General features: G+C 36.5%; 1 protein-coding gene across 3 annotated transcripts in view; it reads left to right on the top strand.

The window, feature by feature from the left end:
- Positions 1-22029, top strand: part of GRM5 (glutamate metabotropic receptor 5) — a 218964-nt gene that overhangs the window by 93436 nt on the left and 103499 nt on the right. For all 3 annotated transcript variants that reach the window (XM_062487536.1, XM_062487535.1, XM_062487534.1), the window contains exon 2: positions 7199-7448. In XM_062487536.1, the coding sequence (XP_062343520.1) occupies positions 7199-7448 (250 nt within the window). The remainder of the gene's footprint in view (positions 1-7198; positions 7449-22029) is intronic.

The raw sequence follows: 22029 nt of genomic DNA, 5'->3' as shown, positions 1-22029 counted from the left end.
GGACATAATGAACAAATTTGTTTAAATTAATTGAGTACAGTTATGTTTGGAGTGTATTATGTGTTACTTTCCTAAAACAATTTAAAAGTTGGTTAGGTAAACAAATGCCTTATGAATAGAGCTGGTCTAAATGCCTTTGGATGAGAACTTCTAGTCAGAAAATAGCTAGTAGCTGAAACTTAACATCACAGAGAAGAGTTAATTATTTTCCTGATTAAAGATGTTAAATTTGCCATTAAATGTTCAAATATTTCAGCTAATTACTTTAGAAATAAAGATAGTTTCCTGATTCAGAATACATGTTTGATTTTATTTTACAGTGCAGAAAGTGAGTCCATATATTTTATTTTATCAAATAAAATGATCAATATCTAAATTAAATACTATAATTTCCACATAGTGGAATTGAGTTTTAAGAAGACTGTGGGGGGGGCTTTTTTGGCTAACATTTTTGTGACTGTGATAACATTTGATGTCCTGAAATGTAGAAAGCTAAAGGCCTCAAAACCCTTGACAGAAAAGGAAATTAGTCCTATAGCCAGCATGATATCATGGTAACTAATGTTTCTTTATATTGACATATCTTGAACAGTAGTAGGCAATATACAGGGACATAGACAACCCTTTTGAGTCTGAATTTTATGAGTACTTGGTAATAGATAAGTACTGTTTGAAGAACTTTCAGTTTGAAAATATAAGATTAACATCCAAGAAAATATATAAATGATTCTCCACTGTCATATGGACAGCTAAGTGTAGAGTCCCAGCTGCATCAGTGGTTATGTCCCCTATGAGGTCTCAGATGCTAGATTTTGTCCTTTGAATCCCTTTGAGACTGTCTGTGCTTACAGAAGGCAAGTATAGCTATTTTAAGGATGTAGTAAGTAACATTCCTAATTTAATCCCTTATGGAATTTTTGCCCTGTGCCACTCCTTTGCCAAGCAGAGCATACAGAAGGTTTCTCCAAGCCCAGCCAGCATTCCCCATCTGCTTCACTGGAGGAGCAATTTCCTTGGACAAACCTGTCCATGCAAAAGTGTGTGCATATTTTTTTTTTTCCATGAAATTCAGATTTTCATGTTTAATATTTTATGAGGAAAGAGCCCAAAGGTCTTGAAGCTGCTGTCTAGCCCTCAAGATGATTGAAGTGGAACAGCCCAGTCTCCAAGTGATTATTAAGGAAAAAATCAAGCTGGAAATATTTAAGTGGAATATATTTGGAGGAACCATTCTCTTTAAGTTGTTTTTAATAGGTTGCTTTAAAAATGAACTTTTTTTTTGCTGTTTTCCTCATATATATTTAATATAGAAACTGAAATCCCATTTAAAAATCATTTAAATAACGTATTTGGATCAGATGAAAAGAAATTGTGTTTTCTTTCTTTTTTTTAAACACACACTGACAACTCCAGAATTTCAGGCATATGTGTTTTGGTTTAATTTGGTTTGTACCCTTTAGAATAAAATAACATTCTATTGTCATGTTCTATTTGCAGACATAACTACACAGAAGGCTGTGATTTTGATCATGTTATATCAGTGGCATGTGGTTGCTCCAGCTGCTCAAAAGACTTGGTTTATGCCCCTATTCTTGGTAGTGAGGTACTTTAAAAGACCCATAGTCACAAGAGTAATATGTGGAAAATATCTAGCAGATAATAGCAGGTACTACTGATGTTTTTCCATGATTAATTTGAATTGTAAATGTCAAAGACACCTTTAACATTTCCATTTGGGAAACACCCCCATATCCTCAACTTTTGGGAAGATCATCCTGCTAATCAACCAACATGTTACTTTTCATAAATATACTGTATTACTCCCACATGCATTTTCAAAATTATACCAAATCTGTACCTTCTTTTTTTTTAATATTTCTGTCAAAGTTCATCCTTTTGGTGCAAATGGAAACCAGTGAAAAATGAAACTCTTTATTTCTTGCAAAACATATACTGCAAATTTTAACTTGACTTGATTTATTTTCCTTGTCTCTGATGCAACATAGAATATTATTCTGGTTTGCTCTTCCTTGTCTAGAAAAATGAGAGCATTTCTGCTTAAATAAATGTGCTTTGTGACAGGTTATGATTATTACCAGTCTAATGAATGACATAATGCACTTCTTCTGTTTCACTCACAACACACTCAAGGCTCCTCTTCTTTTGTTTTGTGAATTTTCACTGTGACCTGCCAGAAACAATCCTACATCTTAAATATCTCCTGAAGTTTGATGCTCACCTATGGTCACTGAAAATCTCTTAAACAAAAGGACTATCTGATAACAATTTGCATGTACAGCTATTGATAAAAGAGCTCTTTTATGCAGAAAGGTATACATGACATCCCAAAAATTCCTGGGCAGGAGAAAATAGAGTTTGTTCTTCCATTTGGCAGCAGAGACTTTCCACCTCCTATTGATAACTTTTAACCTGACACAGCAGATGTCAGTATGTTTTACTAATTATTTTAAGAATTAAATCACTGGTTTATTTCTGTGCAATGCACATAAGATCTTAATAGTTTATGATTAGGTAGTTTAATTGGCTCAATATTTGGGCAGGAGAGGAAGCAAGAGATGTCTGCAGTTTGCCTGACCCTTTCCTATCAGATTGAAGTATTATTATGTGCAGTACTATATTAAGCTTCATCTGGAAAAAAAAAAAGCACAATCTGTTCTTTTTAAGCTTCTTAATAGTTTCTAGTACTGATTCATGGGAAGTGGAACCAACAGATTGTTATAGTTAGACTATAGGTGGGGACGCATATGCTTGAGTTTTGAACAAAATTCCAACTATGCAGAAGGGATAGGTCTTTTGCATGATGATGTAATTGGTTTTTTTTCAAAAAACATGAAGAGACATATGGGAATAGCTTTTGACTGGGCTTAGGGCCAGACACTCAGGTAGGCATCATGCAGGACCCAGAGTGGTATTTTAAAAGAACTCAGTTGCCGCTTGTTGCCAAGAAGACACATTTACAAAAACCATCTACTGCTAATACCTCTGATTACAGGACCGCAGGAAAAGTTTTAAGAAGACAGGAACATCAGGGAAAGAACTGTGATACCTCCTCCAGAAAAAACAGTTGCAGTAAAAAGGTGCCAGTTCCCAAATACTGAAATGGAGATGGAGTTTGGTGGAGCAAGAGGAGCTGAATTTAAATCAACTTAGATTGAGCTCCAGCTTGCATTGTTTGTGGAGTCCTTTCTGATGAACTGGAATTGGGCAAGCTAGAGTAAATCAATCCCTCCCTTCTGTTGAACATTTCCTTCAGAATTTTCTTGAAATTTAGAAGTGGAAACAAAATAGCCACATGGATAAAATCCTTGGATATAGGCTACTTTCATCACATGGGACTCACTGAAGAATGTTAGTTTGCTTTCAGCTTAGGAGTTCTGAGTTAATTTTCACTTGGAAGTGAAACTGCAAACTGTGTAAGACATCACTATTGTCAATGGGTTTGTGTGAATCCTGAAGCCCCTATATCCTTTTTCCTGTGTCATGGACTTGGCTGAACAGTGGGAACTGGCCCATCAGTGAAAACTCGCTCTTGCTGTGGCAGTATGAGTAGTACTACTATAGGTGTACAGAAAAATCATGTCCTTGAGAAGGCTAGATCATTGGAAAATGCATGGAGATCCTCTTCCACTGTGAATCTTACATCTCATCCTTACGGAAATGACAGAATGTACCTTACCTACTTTTCCACTCTCATTCCTTCAATGCTACATGTTTGTGTTTATGCACGTACATGTTTTATTCAGAAAGAGAGGCCAGAGGAAATTTTTCTAATATATTGTGCAAAAAAAAATAACAGAAAAGTTTTCTTTTTCCATCAAAGAGTGTTTATTATCCCCACACTATGGCTCATCTGAGATATACATACCTCATCAAACCACTTGCACAACAGGAGAATTCACTATGAGTAATTAATTGCGTAGAGTTTAACCAGCAAGGCAACATCACCACTGGTGTATTTGTATGAGTGTCTTGAAGCAAAGCTGCTTTCTGTTTTCATCAAATCTCCCTAGAGCTCATGTCACAGAGCTGTAGTTTTCCCAGCTGGAAACCTTAGTGACTCTCAGATTTGGACTGCCTGGATGTATTTTCTTCCAAATGTTAAGAACATAACATTTTCCTAAGTACCCTTGGTAGTTTAATGTGTTTCCTATGATTTTGGATGACACATAACTTTTTGTATGGTTTCATCAAATCTCCATGTCTTGATGCTTGATGAAACCATGGTGCTTGTGCTCAAGCAGACTTTATTTGATTGGAAAAGATTTAATGCACTTTGTGCCCTCTAAAGGGCCTGCTGTTTTTCAGTACTTCAATTAAACCAATTCTCAACTTTATACCAAGCCTCAGGATAACAGAATGAATGCTTCTAACACTTTTGTAACAAATACTGCAGTATTTGGAACATAGAAGATATGATATGCAGTTCTGTAAGTCAACTAGACCTGGTTGGGAATTTCCCACTAAGAGTGTTTTAACAGAGGATGAGATCTCCAGAATTTCAATGCGTTTGAGTGCCATAATTTAACCCCAGCCAGCAACAAAGCACCAGGCAGACACTCACTCACTCCCCTACCAGCAGGACTGGGGAGAGACTCAGAAAGGTAAAAACTAAAGAACCTGTGGTTTGAGATAAAGACAGTTTAAGAGGTAAAGCAAGAGCCATGCACACAAACAAAACAAACAAGAAATTAAATCACTTGCATGAGGTGTTCAGCTGCCTCCAGGAGAGCCAGGGTCCCATCACATGCAGTGGTGACTTGGGAAGACAAACACCATCACTCCAAACACCTCCCTTTCTCCTTCTTCCATGAACTTTATGTACTGAGCATGCTGCCATATGGTCTGGAATATCCCTTTGATCAGCTGGGGGCATCTGTCTCAGCCATGTCTCTTCCCAGCCTCCCATGCACCCCGAACTCCCTCACCAGCATGAGAGCATGAAAAGTAGAAAAGGCCTTGTCTCTACATAAGCCATGTTCAGCAGCAACAACAAAAAAATCCATATTATCAATCCTGTGTTCTGCACAAATCCAAAACATAGCACTGTACTAACCACTGCAAAGAAAATTTAACTCTACCAAAGCCAAAAACAGCACATTGAGATATACGGTTTTTCCTCAAACTTTCATCTTCTATGGCAAGGACTGACAATGTTTCCTTTTAATTTTCTTTAGAAAAAGTGAAATAGAACATTTAAGGTTGATCCAGAATGATCTAAATGAGAGTAAATTTAGGCAAAGTAGTTTATTTCCTGTCAGATGGCCTAATTTTATGTTTTTAAGGCCTCTGAGTCTGCTGGGAGTTAAATATGACTGACCCCCATTTTTCCTTCAGACTGACTGGAAGCTATAATACATATTTCATGAGACACCATGGCTTCGACCTCTAGCTGAACTGTTGCAGCATTGTATGGGAATCACTTGATGCTCATGTACCACAGGAAACACAGTTTGCCCTAAGGGCATGACACAGGGGTAAGCACTGGACTCCTGATTTACTACGCTCAGAAAGCACTGCAACAACTGAGTTTAAATGACATTTTGTCCAGGCACAGTTTGCATGGTAATGTGGTTTCCATCAGGCCTAATCACAGCAAGGAAGAAAATGAAAGTCCCTTTAGGCAGAGAGACCTGCATTCAGGTTGCCATTCTTGTTGGGTGCAATTTGTAAATATAATGGTCTCAGGGTCTCAGTGATTCATTCCTGATGTGAAAGGAAGATAATGTTACTTCCTGCCTTCTTGTTCTTTTCCTCTTTTGACTATTAGGATGGTAAGATCCTAAAACTGAACACTGTTTTTACATTCATATTCAGTGCTGAGTGTAACAAAGCCTCTGAGCTGTAGCACCAGACTGATAGGGACAACTCCCCAGGTGGGCAAGGTGAATGCCTGATGGCTCCAGTGTCCAAATCTAAAGGAAAAAAAAACAAAAACAAAAACAAAAACAATAAAAAAACCCCAAAACAAAAAAACAGACGACAGTCCAAATCCAAGTCTCTGCTCCTCAATACTTCACATACATTTTCACTGTCAGTGCTCCTATGTACTTGTAATTCTGCTGGAAGGAGAGAGGGTTTTTCTTACAGATTCTTCCATTTGCAAGCTAGCAAATTTTTGAATGATCAGTGGTTTCTTGCAACATCATCACTTTACACTCACAGTTTTATTAATTAATTAACTGATTGTATTTCTGTGGAATATTACTGAAGGTTTTAGACATTACTTTTGAGAAATATTTCCTGTCTCAGAGGTCTTCTTATTTAGATGAGACATGAAACAGATTTCAACAGCCAGATGAAGGAGCACAGGGTACCAGACACACAATCCTAGTCAGGATAACTATCAGTGGTATCAGTACATCTACTGTTTAAGCACTGTGATTTTATGTAGGCATGAGAAGAAAGTTTCTGTAGTGAGAAAGAATAAAGGAAAAAGCGTCTGTTACTATCTATTGCCAGTTTATCCCCACAGAGGAAGAAGATATTGAAAGAAAATAGGAAGTTTTTCTCACTGGTAGAAATTCAATTCAGAACAAATGAACAGAAAAAAAAAACAAACTGAAAAAATATTAAAGCACATTGAGTTCATATGTGATCTAGCAATCTTTGTAATGGCAATCCTCAATTTTGTTATTCATTCTCCAGTAAAAGTTTTTCCTTCAACAAAATAAATTTTACTTTTCAATTTAACTAAAAAAACCCTTGCTTTTCAGATTGCATTATGAATTAGGTGATGTTATGAGCTTTTTTCTTTTTACATTTATTTAAAATATTACACCTAAAAATTGATTCTCAACATATATTTTATAATTTACTGAAGTAAATCACAGAGCATTTGAGAATTTGGCCACATTTAGTCAGTTTAAGAGAATCAGAAGAGATAGCCATTTGTATATACATTGTTGTACACATTGTGGACCAGATCATCACAGGTAGTGAGGTACACAACAGACTTTGATTTAAGCAGACATGCAGTTTCTTGAAGAGTAGTGAATTTTCTAGGAAAGTTTGTTGACCTTGTCTTGAAAAATTGATTCATTAAAAGGTTAAAGTGATATTGTTAAGATTGGCACAGCGATCTCTCATATGCAACACATTTAAAATACCTGATATTTCCAAAGGAAGAAAAGCTGCTGCAGATTTTAATATATGCATTTGTGTTTCTGTTTGTATTTAGGAAACTATGGTGAAAGTGGAATGGAAGCTTTCAAAGATATGGCAGCCAAGGAAGGGATCTGCATTGCACACTCCTACAAGATCTACAGCAATGCTGGCGAGCAGAGCTTTGACAAGCTGCTGCGAAAGCTTCGGAGCCACCTGCCCAAGGCAAGAGTGGTTGCCTGCTTCTGTGAAGGCATGACTGTGAGAGGCCTCTTGATGGCTATGAGGCGCCTGGGACTTGCTGGAGAGTTTTTGCTGCTAGGCAGGTGAGTAGCATTGTGCAGTTATAGCCAGCAGATTTAGTCAGCAGGGCAAAAAAAATGAAAATGGTTTTCAGGACATGAAGCATGTGAAGCACAGACTCATGGCCTCTCCTATACCTGTGCATATCTAAAGATAGGAAGTAATGTCAGCTGTGTCATAGCAGTACAAACTCTGCAAAGACATGCATCATTCTCATGACATGCCAGGAAAACACAAGTGCCTAGCCACTCTTAGCAGCAATGTGTAAGGGAAAGCTGGCACACAAATCTTTGATCTATACTACCCCTTTTGTTCACTGCAGTTTGAAACGTGTGCATATACAGCCTGAAGCTGTCCCTTTCCAGTAGCTCTGTGTTAAGAATTGCTGACATAGCCTCTGGGTGTACCTGAAACAGAACTCCTCAAAACAAAGTTTGTTAACTATCACCTTTTCTTCCTGAGCCAATGTGCTGATGTGCATATTGTCCTAAGGGCTATATATAGATAATCCTTTATCTTAGCTCAATGATATCAGTGTTTCCTTTCCTAAGGAAGAAAGGAAAAGTCACTTGTGTGTTGAACAAAGTGTGTTCAACCAAAAGGAAAATATCCTGGGCTCCTAAGCAGAGAAGTAAGTTATCCATGTGAACCTAAAGGGATTTTTACATCTTCCCTTTACTCAACAAGTGGATCCTAAAAAAGACAGGAAAAATGAAGTTGTGAAAACAAAATTGAGTATACTGGGAGTCAATTAATGTAACTCACTGCCTTTTCAGTCATTATTAGAATGATGACCTATTGTTGTCCCAAGCATGAGCCCTACAGGAACAGAAGTAAAATGGAGCCAGTGAAACCAGAAGTCGTGGTAAGACCCCCAGGAAAACTTCCAAAGACTGTCTTGGCAGCTGGGAGACTGAGTCTGTGCAGCTGGTAGGAAATCATCCTCTGTTACACAGCTGCCCTTCCCCCTTGGGCAAAGGGGAAAGCAAACAGGCAAAAACTGGGGCTTTGTCTCTGCCCTTACTCTTTGACATCAGCCTACATTTTGGTATTTTCAGATGGGAATTTCTTAATTTTTTCTCTGATACATGGCAATTGTCTCCACACTTCTTTTCAAACACATTTTATCTGAAAGGACCTCCATGGACTGACTGAGTCCTTTTCTGGACTGACGCTCAAATGGACCACAGTCCTCAAGGTGAGATTCACCTAAACATTTTTAGATGTCTGTAATTTAGACACTTCCATGTAGGCATCGAATTCTCTCCACAGTTAATCAAGCAAAATAAGACCTTGTTTGGAATGTGCATATTTCAAGTAGCTCAGAGAAGTCATATTCTATCAAAGGGCTTGTACAATGACTCTCTTGATCACTACCTTTGGTCGAAGAGCCTACTTGTCATTTGCTTAGAGCAGATTGGAACAAATGCCATCTCCACTATCTCTAGCTGAATCTGGTGTCATAGGATATTTGCTATCTTCTTCTGTCCTAAATACAAGAAATTGTCAACTATCTGGAGCAGTATCCAAATTTAGAAGCATATAAGCATTGTTTTCAAAAAATATGCTGGCCCTTATCTACTCCAGACTCCAAACTGTAGATAATTTTGTGTGGGATTTATGTACAACAGTGCTAAATTTAGCCCTCTGAGATGCTTTTGTGAATAAGGACTTCAGGAACTGCTGATTTTGAATAAGGGTAGAGCAATTCAGATTATCTGTTTCAAAAAAGCAAGGTCTAAGGAGAACAGGCTTTGAGGTTTTGCTTCAAGTTTTTGTTTGAGTTTTTTTGTTTTGTTTTGTTTCTTTGTGAAAAAGACCTGTTTCTAACTGCAGTGGTAATTGTCGTGAGTAACTATAAGAAAGTTGTTATTCAGTATATTACTTCCATTGAGTAAAATGAAAGTGATAGCTTCTTTTAGAAGCGGGAACTCTAAAGTCTTTCCAACTGAAACAAAAATCCTTAATTCTACCTGACCATTTGAAGTGTATCCTTGCCTGTAGCAGTACTACACAATTTAATTAAGAAAAATGCAGTATGAAATGGAAGTGTTTACAAAGGAATAAAAAGAAAAGTGTAGGAATTTTTTTCTATCCTTTTAATTTTCTATCAGAGATTCCAAGATAATGGCTGAGAGCTTCTGTATTGGGCAAGGATAGCTGAGGAGATAAAGTCTCTTTACATTTGGTTCTGCACTTCAGAGATCCCAAGGATCTTGGAGCATGCCTTACTTTTCAGTAGATTTGTTTCCAATTTGTTATCAAAATCAGTTTTAAGCCAATGAAAAATAAAACAAATGAACAAACAAACAAACACTAACTAGTTTTGCCAGCTGAGGACTTTTGTTAGGGTTTGAGTCATCCTTATTCGGTAGAGCAATGTTTTATATTTCTGCCATCCAGCAAGAACCATGTGTAGAGTGTGGGAAGTTGTGGAGTGACAGTGTTCCAAAAAAATATTCATTCTTACAAAAATGTTCTCCTTCCCCTGTGGGCTAATCTCTAGGCTTTGAGGCAGAGGCAAAAGAAAAAAACAAACAAACAAACAAACAAAAAAAAACCCCAGGGAACTTGCAAGAAGACTTCTTGACATAGATGGGGTATAAAACAATGATATCATTGTCCAGTGATAACCTGAGTTCCTGTAGGGTGTGAAGCTGTTTTCCAGGACCTTGATGTACTGTGTGCTCTCTTGGGTTTGAGTGTTTGGTCAGTAGCTAGGACTGTTGGCCTGGCAGTGAAGAAAGTTTCTGTGGTGAGATGTTTTTCTGTAGAGAGCAATGTAAGGCACTGGCCTGCAATGGATGTGACACCAGTACAAACCCAGATCTCTTACAAGCAGATTATTTTGGGGATCTTTTTGTACATCATTTGTAGGGGGAAAAAACAGTAGGCAAGATTTTGAGAACAGATGGTTCAGAGTGCTCTAAGGGGGAAGAGCTACATATGAAATTAAAGAAGTCTCATGCTTCCTCTCGAGGTTCATAAATCTCTCATCCTCCTTTACATATCAGTTTAGATATTATATACTCTATACTCCTTCTAAAGACATGGCAATTGTGAGCAGAAAGACAATATCGTATTACCTCATGATACTGTCGATTTTTTTTTTCTCCTATATTTATATATTTTTGTGTTGTTTTTACTCTTTTGTCTGATTTTATTTCTGAGTATTTTATGTAACCTATTCCTGCAGAGGTCTTAACACCCCAGTCTCCTGGATTGTGTCTATGGATTTTAAATTCTAAAGAAATATCAATGATAGATTCTGCTCCTAGTTAACAGTAGCCAATAGCTACTAGATATAGCTATAGCTTCCAGCTGTAGGTTTCGGGTTTTATTTGAGTCCATTTACTCACAGTCTGAGCCTTTTACAGGCAAATCCTGTCTTACATACTTAAAAAGACAGGAAGAGGTTAAGCATTTAGGATAAAACAGGTAAATCAGTCATTTAAATTAGAGATTGTTTCCAGCCAGTCCTCACATAAACAACTCCTAAACTCTGAGACATTGTGTAAATCACAGGGTATAATTTGCCTTTTATTTCAGAATTAGTGTCTTAATTGGCTATCTTGCTAATAGATCTGAGAAAAAAATGTTTAAATGGTCTGTGATATTTAATTAAGATACAGCAAATTGTTTTCTAAATTGAATTTTGTATTCCAGTGGATATGGTTATTGGAAAAATCAGTTGAATGGAATCTTAATAAATGCTTTCCTTCTGCATTTGAAGCAAGTTCTGTTCTTGAGTTAATGCTGATTAAGAAAAATTCTCTAGAGCCTCGAATTATCTTTACCTTGAATTAAATTATTTGCACACATATAAACCTGATTTTCCTGGATTTGTCACGCTCTTTACTTAAAAATATGCTTAAGAAATTAAAAACTCTGGTTTATGAGATAGTTCCAGATTTTGCACCATCCATTCGGTCTGTCTTTGCTATATGATGTTCTCTTGAAGGGTTTGGTTGGGAAGACTAACTAATTACTGTGCCTTAAAGTCTCACACCAGATTAATACTGAGTGTATAAGAGGAAATTGTCATTCATTCCCAGTTCAAATTCAATGTTAAAAAATATATTGAGAGTAGATAACTCTGCCAGTTACTATTTTGAACAAACTAATTTAATTTACACTGTTCATTACTGGGCTTTTGTTAACAGCTGGTCTGTGATTTTTTACTGTTATTCCTCCATCCAGCTTTATGTTCAGCAACACTAATCCAGAGATTATTATCCACTGCAAAAGGATGTGCATAACAAAATCATTCCATTTCTATATAGAGAGAAATTTCACCTGAAATATTGTTTTGAAAGACTTCTACTGAGCAAAAATCAAAACATCAGGGTGTTTCAACATTATTCTCATACAAAATCTGAACCGCAACACTGTATCAGCTATTGAGAAGGAAATTAACTGCATCCCAGATGAAAGTAGGTCAAGATTATAAACCATAATTTACTCATGATTTAGTTCAAGAAGATCATTATATTCAAAAAGCTCACATTTAATATGCATACTTCTATCAACCAAACCCTCAGCTGTACCAGGAAGTTTTAGATTAGATATTAGGAAATATTTCTTCACAGAAAGGGTTGTCAGGTATTGGAACACCCTGCCCTGGGAAGTGGTGGAAGGATTTAAAAGACATGTAAATGTGGTGGTAGAGTGGACACATTTCTGTGGTGGAGTTGGCAGTCCAGTGTTAATCGTTGAATTCAATGATTTTAAGAGTCTTTCCCAACACAAATATTTCTATGATTCTGGTTGGAAAATAGGGACATTTTCAAATCTTAATGAGACAAGACATTCCACATTTAAAAAGATCCTGGACTGCAGATCCTAAGAGACAGATTTTATTGGAACAATCAGACCTTTTGCTCTACTATAAAAACGATTCTCTATTTTGTAATCCTGGCAACTGTGCTATTCTTGGACAGTAGAGATATGTGTGTGTTCTATGCTTTTCCTCACTTTTGACATTTTTCCCTTTGATTTTGTGTTTATCTGCATCATCTCTCTTATTACTTTACCATCCTGCAGGAAAAATAAATAAAGTAATTGGGAATTATCATGGAAATCTATGTGAGATGTTAAATAAGCATTTTACAAATGAATATCTCATGATGACACTAATTTAAAAACAAGCTCTTTAAAATTGTGCATTTTATTATGGCAGCTGAACTGCTGGCATGCCAAGGAGCATACAACACAGAGGAGCTTCAAGTAGGCTGAAAAGCCCAAGGAAGGAGAGACAATAGGTTAAAAATACCCAAGTGCTTTATGCAGACATGATGTATTATTGTAAGGGAGATGAACTGTGTTTATTCTTAACCAAAACTCTTGGCTGGCTGTGGATTGTGCAGGGTCATTGAGATGTTAACAGGAAGGGAAAAGTTGTACAATTTTATGTAAACCAGAGGGGGTTTTTGTGCCATGGTTTTCCAGTCCTAGAACTTGCAGGCATTTTTCAGATGTCCCTTTCATAAGGTCCCAACACCTTTCAGGTGTTGCCTTTTTGTGTGGGAGACAATGTCTGATGTGTTGGGTTCTGGAACATCTGAGAGAAAAGTGTTTTGGGTGGGGCAGAGTCTTTCATCCTCTATGTTGGACACATGGGTTCAATAACTCTGAAATTGCTATTGTATGGGTATGCTCCTTCCCATGACTAAAATGCAATTTACGTTCAGTTCTATTCATAGGGTTCTCCTGGGAAAAAAAGAAAAAAAAAAAGAAGGTGATGAGCTCTAAACAGATTTTTCAAGATCAATATGAGCCAAGAAGTTTGGAAGATACAGTACATAGCATTAATGATGTCTATTTAACATTTGTGTTGGAAATCTGTGGTTCCTGCTATAAATCATCCCCTCTGTTCTCTATAGAGGGAAATGCAATCAACGTAATCAGCTAATGTTAGGCTCTGAGACTGGATGTTTTGAGCCAACTAATAATAAGGTTTCTTATAATTTTAATGAGGAAAAATGTATTTCATGCATTAACTGAAATTAGTTGTTGGACTTTTCTTAACTTTTCTTTCCTAATAACCAATCGCACTGTTGTAAATGAACTTGTGGGCTGTGTGCGCAGAATGGGTAAATTCTCCAGTTCCAATTTGCATGAAAGTGATCTCTCAGGAAGAATGTAATTCACACAAGTCCAGTTCTAATGGTCTGAACCTGGAGTGTGTTTAAGCACCTTCAAATGCAGAAACAAGAGCCCACATCCATCTGCATAACTCTTGCCAAAGTCACTTGTTCCTGCTCATGCAGAAACTCTGTGGTAGGCCTTAAAATCAAAACTTGACTTTGCGTATCCAAAAAATGAAACCTTGCCATTTTAATTCATACTAAATATCTCTTCAGTGTCCAAATTATGTAAGTAAAACAACTGTTTTTAATGCCCATGGTTTACTCAGAAGACTTTGAAATGTTTGAAAATCAATAATAAATAAGCTGGGTTATGTATGTGACAGTTTCTGCAAAAGAACCAAGAGGCATTTTCTTTTCCTTCCCCCTTGAAAATGTTCATTCAAACCAGTTTGGCCTTCTTTGATTTGAAAGAAATGTCAGGTTTGGGGGTTTGTCCTTCATTCTGCAATTAATTATGACAATGGATCTATAGCCACTTGCAAAACATTGCCCATAATAGCTAGTAAGATAACAGTATTTCTATACAGAATATAGTGTTTCTTCTATAGATGAATTTCAAACTTAAAAATGTGAGTTCAGCTAGTACAAATAAAACTAATAAGATATGTGTAAATGTCATTAAATAGTGGTTACATTTTTATTTTTGTTCTCAAAGCCCTTAGAGAAAAATCAAAAAGAAACATAATGAGGAAATCAGATGCAACATATCAGTATACAGGAAAATTAAGTTGCTAGTATTCATTCTCTGAATATGTAGGTATAATTGCTTCTGATGTTTGAGGATAAATGCAATATGATGAAAATGAAATTAATGGGTAAGGGCTGGAAAAATATCTAAAAGTGGAGGAAGACTTGCTGTAATAATATAATGAAAGATAGAAGAAATAGCTTATATAGTGGGAGAAATGTAAACCCTAAACTGAATAGAAAGAAAAAATGAAAGAGGGATGCTAACAAGCAAGAAAACTGCTGTGATAATAAATCAGATTATCAGCTGCTTACATACTCTGAAAAAAAATTCTCTGGGAGGAATTGAAATTTCCCCTAATGCCTCTAGGCCATTTCTACCATCCCAGTTCCATCAAAGAAATACACTGGAGATTGACAAATAAGGGAGTTTTTTGCCCATCTGTATGTCAACCCTAAACAGCCAAATTGTACTTCTGGCTTGAAATGCATTATACCACTTAAATCTAATGATCACATTCTGTTTACAATCTCAATATGTGCTGATTCATCTTTACACTACCAGATTTTAAAAAACACCATCGAAGGCTATCTAAAACATATATATAATATAATTTCAATTTTCATTAGACATTTTTCTTCTGTAACTTCTAGAAAATAAATAATTATGAATGATCCCAAAAATCTTAACTGGTGGTGAGCAGGAAGCCCTGTACCAAGACAAATGTTCTAACTCAAAGAGAAAAGGAGATGTGCCTTGAAATAAATTTCCCACTTGTGCATGCTTGAGGGTGTGAATTAGGTATTGCTGAAACTAACAATTCCCACAGACCTCTCATCACATGAATTTTGTAGAAATGTGAGTTTAAAACCATCCTCAGGTCTTGAAACAGGTCCAGGCAAAGATATCACTTTTAAGATATGACTTTCGTATTCATGGCAAGCCAATAACACATGCCATTTGATGACAATGGATTTTTGCAGCTGAACTTGTGATTATTTAAGAACCGATATAGAAGAGCTGCAGCATCGGTTGGTTTTTTAACTGCTGTTTTTTTATGATATTTCAACAGGGAGCATAGGCAGGTGGAAATGACTTACCAAGACCTTCTCCACAGTATTTCATTATCAACTAGTGGCAAACAAAACAAATGAGTAATTTTTGGACTTGGTAGAAATTTTACAGAAAGGAATTGGGCTATGTATATGCATGCATATGTCCTTCAAGTTGAATGATTTCAAGTTTTTCAAAAGCTTCAGAGGTTGCCACATATTAATTATGTGGATCTTTTTTGGCCACTTAACATGTGCTCAGGTTTAAAATCTGACAATACCAAACATTTTCTCTGTAGGTGCTGACGAACTGCTGTTTGGGACAGGATTTCCAAAACCTTACCCATAGACAATGGCTGGTTCAATTCTTTGACTAAATCTGCGGTATAAATCAAGATTAACAGACTTACAGGTTAGGAGGAAAGGTCTAGTCAACACATTTCTACAATAATAAGTGTATGTTCTGTAGACTAGAACTGTTCGAATTACATGAAAACATTTCCGATCCTTAGAAAAAGTATGTAGCACTGGGAATGCTTGAGACAGAATTTTACTTAATTTCAGCCAGCTAAAATTTGAATATGTGACCCAATCTGATAAATTAATTTTGCTCTATGATGAATAGAAAGAGAGAAATTTTTCTGGAGGTAAATTTGTCCTTCCCTACAATAGACTCCTTTATCATTTTATCACTTACAGAAGGAATCCAAGAGGTCAGTTTTAGTAGTTGCATCTGTTGTGATTTAAGCTGAAACCAGGATACATCTTACTCTGCCTGGCCCCTAGCAGCCCCTGGAAAAGTGGATATCCTTAAGTCCTGTTTTGCATCTGCTAGCCTTTTTCATATGTCTCACCTGCTAATAGGTGAAATAGATACTTCCATATAGGCATCTGCATCAAATTCCAGTCTGTAAGGTTTAGGTAGATAAAAAATTTACAGTTGATTTAAATTTTAAAATTTAATCTATATGATCTTTCTCTTATCTTCCCTGCAAAGACCTGTCACTTTGCAACAATCATCATAGTAATAGTAAATGTAGTTCAGTATATAGCACTATTTGATAGACACATAGTGTCAATGCTGTGGTCAAGACCAGGAATTCAGAGATTTCTTTCTCCTGAATGTTATGTAAAACATGTACCGAAATAAAAACAGAATGGTCCCAAGTACATAGGAATGCTCAGAGCATAGTCTAAAGTGAAAAAAGAAAGAAGGAGTAGATTCATACAGAAGAGTTATCACCCACCCTAGTAAAAAGGGGTTTTTGAATGCATTTTTATGATTTTCTATGGTGGAACTTTTTACCATACATCTTTGGATAGGATCCCAGGCTAGTGATTTAATTATGTATGTTTCAGTATGAAGAATGTGTGTATTAATTTGCCTAGAGTCTCTTTGGAAAGAGTGTAGGCAAGCACATAAAAACAAAATACATTGAATAAGTATATTTCCACATGGCTGCATAATTATCAGTAGCTTTAATCCAAAAAGTAAGTTTTGTTTTCCAAGAAAAAAAGCAATGAAAATTAACATATATTTGTTTCTTTTTAGTTGCTATCATCTGTGTCCAACTCTAGAATTTATTTCCCAAAAACTCTTGATACCTATGGCTATTTGTATATGGTATTTGCTTTGGGTTTTTTATTCCTGACGGTTCAAGAAGATGTTATAAAGTGTTTCATGTACATGACAATTCATTTTTGCAACATCTTATATGTATGTATGGGCTTGGGAAACTACATGTAATATTTTGAATATATTCAGTTACTTATTTCTAAACATTTACATGATTTAAACCAAATTTTGACACTCATCTCCATTTCTGAAATTCAAACACAGACCTTGAAAAATTTTATACATATGCCTAATTTTATTTGGAGTTAGGTTCCTCCATGCAGTTATAATGTTTTTAGGTAACCATTACTGAATTTTTTAGCTTCTGAGTGATCCATGCATCCATGTCCATTTTCCGACACTGAATACAGTGAGGGGAGGTGAATCTCCACATGTAAATCTGCCCTTCTAATCCTCTGGACTTGTTCCAGCAGCTGCACAACCTTTCTCTGAATGTGGTCCCTGAGCTGGACACAGCACTGCAGGTGGGGTCTCACAAGGGCAGAGGGGCAGAATCACCTCCCTTGACCTCCTGCCCATGTTTGCTTTATGCAGCTCAGGATATGATGTACCTTCTGACCTGCAAGCACATGTTGGCAACTCATGCTGAGAATCTCATCAACCAACACCCCCAAATTCTTCTCAGGATTGCTCTCAATCCATTCTTCACCCAGCCTGTATTTGTGACTGGGCTTGCCCCAACCTTGGGTCTAGAGTAAATCATCTTTTAGGAGTGGTGGGGAGCCCTTGTGTTAGGTTATGGCACAGAATCAATTTCCTTGTGCAGTTTCTGTAGACCCAGGCACCTTTATGACTTTCAGTTGTAAGACATAATATAGTTCTGTTGAACATATTTGTTTCAGTTTTTTATTTTACTATTTAAATTCACTGTAAGTATAAAGTGAAGATTAGAGCCTTGATGTGCTAAATAATGAAATGTGTCTAATCCTTAAATATTTATACATGCTACAAATTATTTTGCTAAGGACCAAAAATTTCAGGGAATCATTTTGCCCTCAGTTCATCCTGATTATAATGGACTCTAATCAGCTGAATGTAGTGTACAAATTATTCTGAAGTGTTACTTCTTCTGAGATTTTTTTTCACAAGTGGAAAGGTTATTTTGTGTTGGTTTCTAAAAGATTTGATTATTAAGAATTGGAGTTTTTCTAGAAAGTGCCTCATCAAAAAGGATTTTCTTAAATTCTACTACTTGTTGTAATATGGAAAAACAGTTTTGACTTAGCAGCATTTTCTGATAGAACAAACCACAAAAATTATATTATTGAGTATAAGAAGTATAACTGAGACCCTGTTAACTTGCATCAATCTCTCAATAATTGTTTGTGCTTATCCATGTCAATCTTGTATATTAATGTCTAAATCTAGGCTGTGAAGAAAAACACTTAGGAAAATTTCTGAAGAAATGTCAGTAGCAAACAGAAGACAGGAGGTATGGTAGCAGAAGTGGCCCACACTGAGCAAGTACTCTGTAACTCTTCAGCATCCACTGGCAGTTCTGCACTCAGGTGCTGCTGCAAGAGTCAGATGCCATAATCTGTGAGTGACACATACACAAAGGGAAGAGGATTAAAAATTAATCAAAACCTATACATCAGGGCCCAGAGTGTTAATTCTCTTCCTGCTTATACTTTCCCTCAGGATGCAATATCCAGTTCTTTCATCTGCAGTGATACAAATTTCCTCATTCTCACCTCATTTCAGGTCTTGTGTCCTTTTAATGCACCATTTTGTATCATAGTGCATAATTCATCTATGCAATGAGTTTGGGGTGTGTGATGCACACACTTGAGCATCATGTACCCAGTGTCATCATTCCCAACAGCTGCAACAGAGAAGAAACAAGTGATATATGACTTTACCTGAAATGCTTCAAAACATATACAGGTGTTATCCATCCTCAGTTTCATACCCAGAAGAGGAAAGCTTTATTAAAGAAGCTTAGAACCTGACCTAATATCTTATTTAATCAACAGTGTTCCTTGTTTATTCCACCTTTGACCAAATTCCTGGTACTGCATTATTCCAGGGACCCTTCTAGATTACTTGGTCCCTTTATTTCAGCTGACTGCATTTCTTTGTCTGTTAGTTTTCACATGCCTTAAATGTAATATAGATATCTTTTGTTTCACCATCTCCTTGTTGCCTACTTATTTGTCCCTCTGCCTCTCTGCTTACAAGGCTAAACCTTTCAGGCAGTCCTGTCTGAATCTCTGGTGAGAATTGCAGTCTTGCAGGCTCCAAGGTCCAGATGCATCCTGAATCAAGATGGAATGCGCTGTGGCTCAGCAGTTCAAGTGGGTACCAGCCCTCTCCTAGGCACATCAGCCCCAGCAGAAGTAGTTTAGGGCAAAAATGCCCCCAAGTCCATTTGTGTGTGTAATTTGTACTACCACAGATTCTGTGTAGGATGTGGGTGACTCTAAGTGTAATGAGCTTTGTAATTTGCTCAAAAAAGCTTAGAAAAACAGTTAACTACTTCAGAATATAGTTATGTTACTAAGTAACAGATGTTGCCCTTATATAATTTAAGTTTAAATAGTTATTAACCTCTGCCTACAGCAGTTGATATACAATAAATCATAAGTTTACCTAAAGAAATTAAATTATACAAGCAGCACTTAGATATTTAAAACACATAGGAAAATATTAAGTCACAATTAGAAGGAAAGATCTTCATGTCACAATCAGGGAGGACTGAGTCGTCATTATTTTTTTTTTTTTTTGCTTTTATATACCTTCTCGGGAAGTAAAAGATGGATTTATTTAGTAGAAGTTTTTCAGAAGGTCAAGATGTAGTTTTTCTACAGTTTTGGTAAACTTCATGTGTAAAATCTTTAGCCTGAGGGTCTTTAAATTTTAACAACAGAAAACTATTTTTCTGTATACATAACTCTATAGATGTATTTTAATCACACTTTTATATATTATTACAAATGAAAACAGCTGATTTTGTCACAGAGTACATTAAAAGTATTGAATGTCACCCCAAATCTTCTGCAACTGATCCTGGCATGAAATCAACATCAGTTTGTTTATTAGTCACAGCCAAAGTCCTGCTTGAACAGGATGGAGCTTAAGTTAGTAGCAGCACCACACCATTACACCTCCCAGTTTTGGGAGCCAAATACTTTCCTCTCTCTTTCCATAAAAATAGTTTTTCCAAATATGAGAAAATGGGGCTACTCATTGGTTTGTTGGAATATGGAACTGAAATTCAACTATTTGAGATGGGAGCAAAACTGAGGACATACTTTAACCCTCGGCTGAAAGTTGTCTTTAGCACTATGCCAGGACTCGAACCCGTTGTTAGGACTAGACCGACTGTTAGTGTGAAAGCTCATAAGGAGTCAGAAAGTAATTTTCAGAGCATGTGAAAGCATACCTGAATACGTCCATAGAATCAACAAGCAGGTGGACATGACAGAAAAGGCCTCTTTGTGTTTGCCCAAAGCAGCTGTATGGACGAACAGAAGGTAGAGATCACTGTTTACACCATGTCTGGAAAAGCAGCTCGCTCAGGTTCATTGAGAGGTAGCTAACGAACCCAGTGATTCAGAGGAGCAGTTTTTCATTCCAGAATGTGACTGAAATTGGTAAATGAATTTGTGAGGGTCACAGGAAGGCTTCTTGATAAAAAAGATGGTATATTTTGGAATGGTGATGTGCTGGAGATAATTAATAACTTTCAAGATTTGTTCCAAGGTGTACAGAGATAAGCAAAAGTGGAATAAAATTAAATAAAACTCAAAGTACAGAAGGTAGATTACACAGGAATCACCTACTAACTTTCTTTGAGAAGACAAATAAACCTCTGGAAAAAGTGAATACACTCCATCTATCACCTGAATTTCTGCAAGGCAGATGGTATAGTGGCACTGAAAAAAAAAATAAACTGTTGTAGTATTAGTTCTTTAGGATGACCCTGCTTCACCACAGGGGTTGGACCAGATGATTTACTGTAGTCCCTTACAACCTGACCCATTCTGTAATTTTGTGAAGTGAAATGAAGTATAAACATTTTGAAAAATCACAAAAAAAGGTTAAGACTTCATGACTGTTAGTTTTGTTGAGAGAGAAAATACTGCAAGTAGACAAAGGGTCTTGGGGTCATGTTTGTTGTTTTCACTAAGGCAGATGGTACAAAAAAAATGAGTGTGAATGAATCAAAAATCATTTTGATACATCAAAATTGAGACATGTTGCCAAAACAAAGAAGAATCAGAAAACTGAAGAAGACAAAATCAGTTGTAGCAATTCAAAAGGGAAAATGTAATACTACAATGTGCAAAATTGTCCATCACCACACCGATTAATTTTTAGCTGGTTTGGCTGAGTATTAATATCTTTGAAATATATTAATATCTTACAAATATCTTCCAGTATTTGCCATCTATGACAAGACTTCCACTGTAAGCATGCAATTAAGTAGAAATATCACAAAGCAAACACATCCACATAGTAATTTATTAATGTTTATGTTCTATGACTATGCTCTGCTTTTCTTAAAATGAGCTGATAATATCTCCAACGGGAAACATGTAATAATGCTATGCTTATAGAATCACTGTCTAAGCTACAGCTGAGACAAAATACTTAGACAGTAAAACAAAAATTTTGGTCTGATCCAGTACCTGTCTTACAGTCTCATCTGGAAGACTTCATAGTATCTTCCACGTTTACAAAAATACAGTACAACTGGAACAGGCATGAAAAAGCACTGTGGAATGGTTTGAAAAATTAAAAAGCCACTTGAGGAACTGTAAGAGATAATACTTCTTCGGTGTGGCACAGTGAAAGAAGACAGATGTCATGTTTGCTTTCAATAAATGCAGTAGGTCAGAGTAAATACAATGTAAGAGCAAAAGTTTAGAGGGAGAAATGTACCTTAAAAACAATCCCCAACAAGTCCGGGGGCAAAGGTGATGAAAAACCTCCTGGATGGCATTAGGAAGAGCACTGCCAGCACGTAGAAAGGAGATCCTTCTCCTCTGCTCAGAACTGGTGGCAGAAAACTGCTCTCCTGTGTCCACTGAAGGATTCTTCTCTCTGAAAACTTCCTTACACATCTGTTGAACA

The sequence above is a fragment of the Cinclus cinclus genome, chromosome 2, assembly GCF_963662255.1.
Source record: "Cinclus cinclus chromosome 2, bCinCin1.1, whole genome shotgun sequence".
NCBI classification, from domain to species: domain Eukaryota; kingdom Metazoa; phylum Chordata; class Aves; order Passeriformes; family Cinclidae; genus Cinclus; species Cinclus cinclus.
Note: the sequence above shows the minus strand (reverse complement) of the source record. Positions and strands in the feature narration are given on the sequence as shown.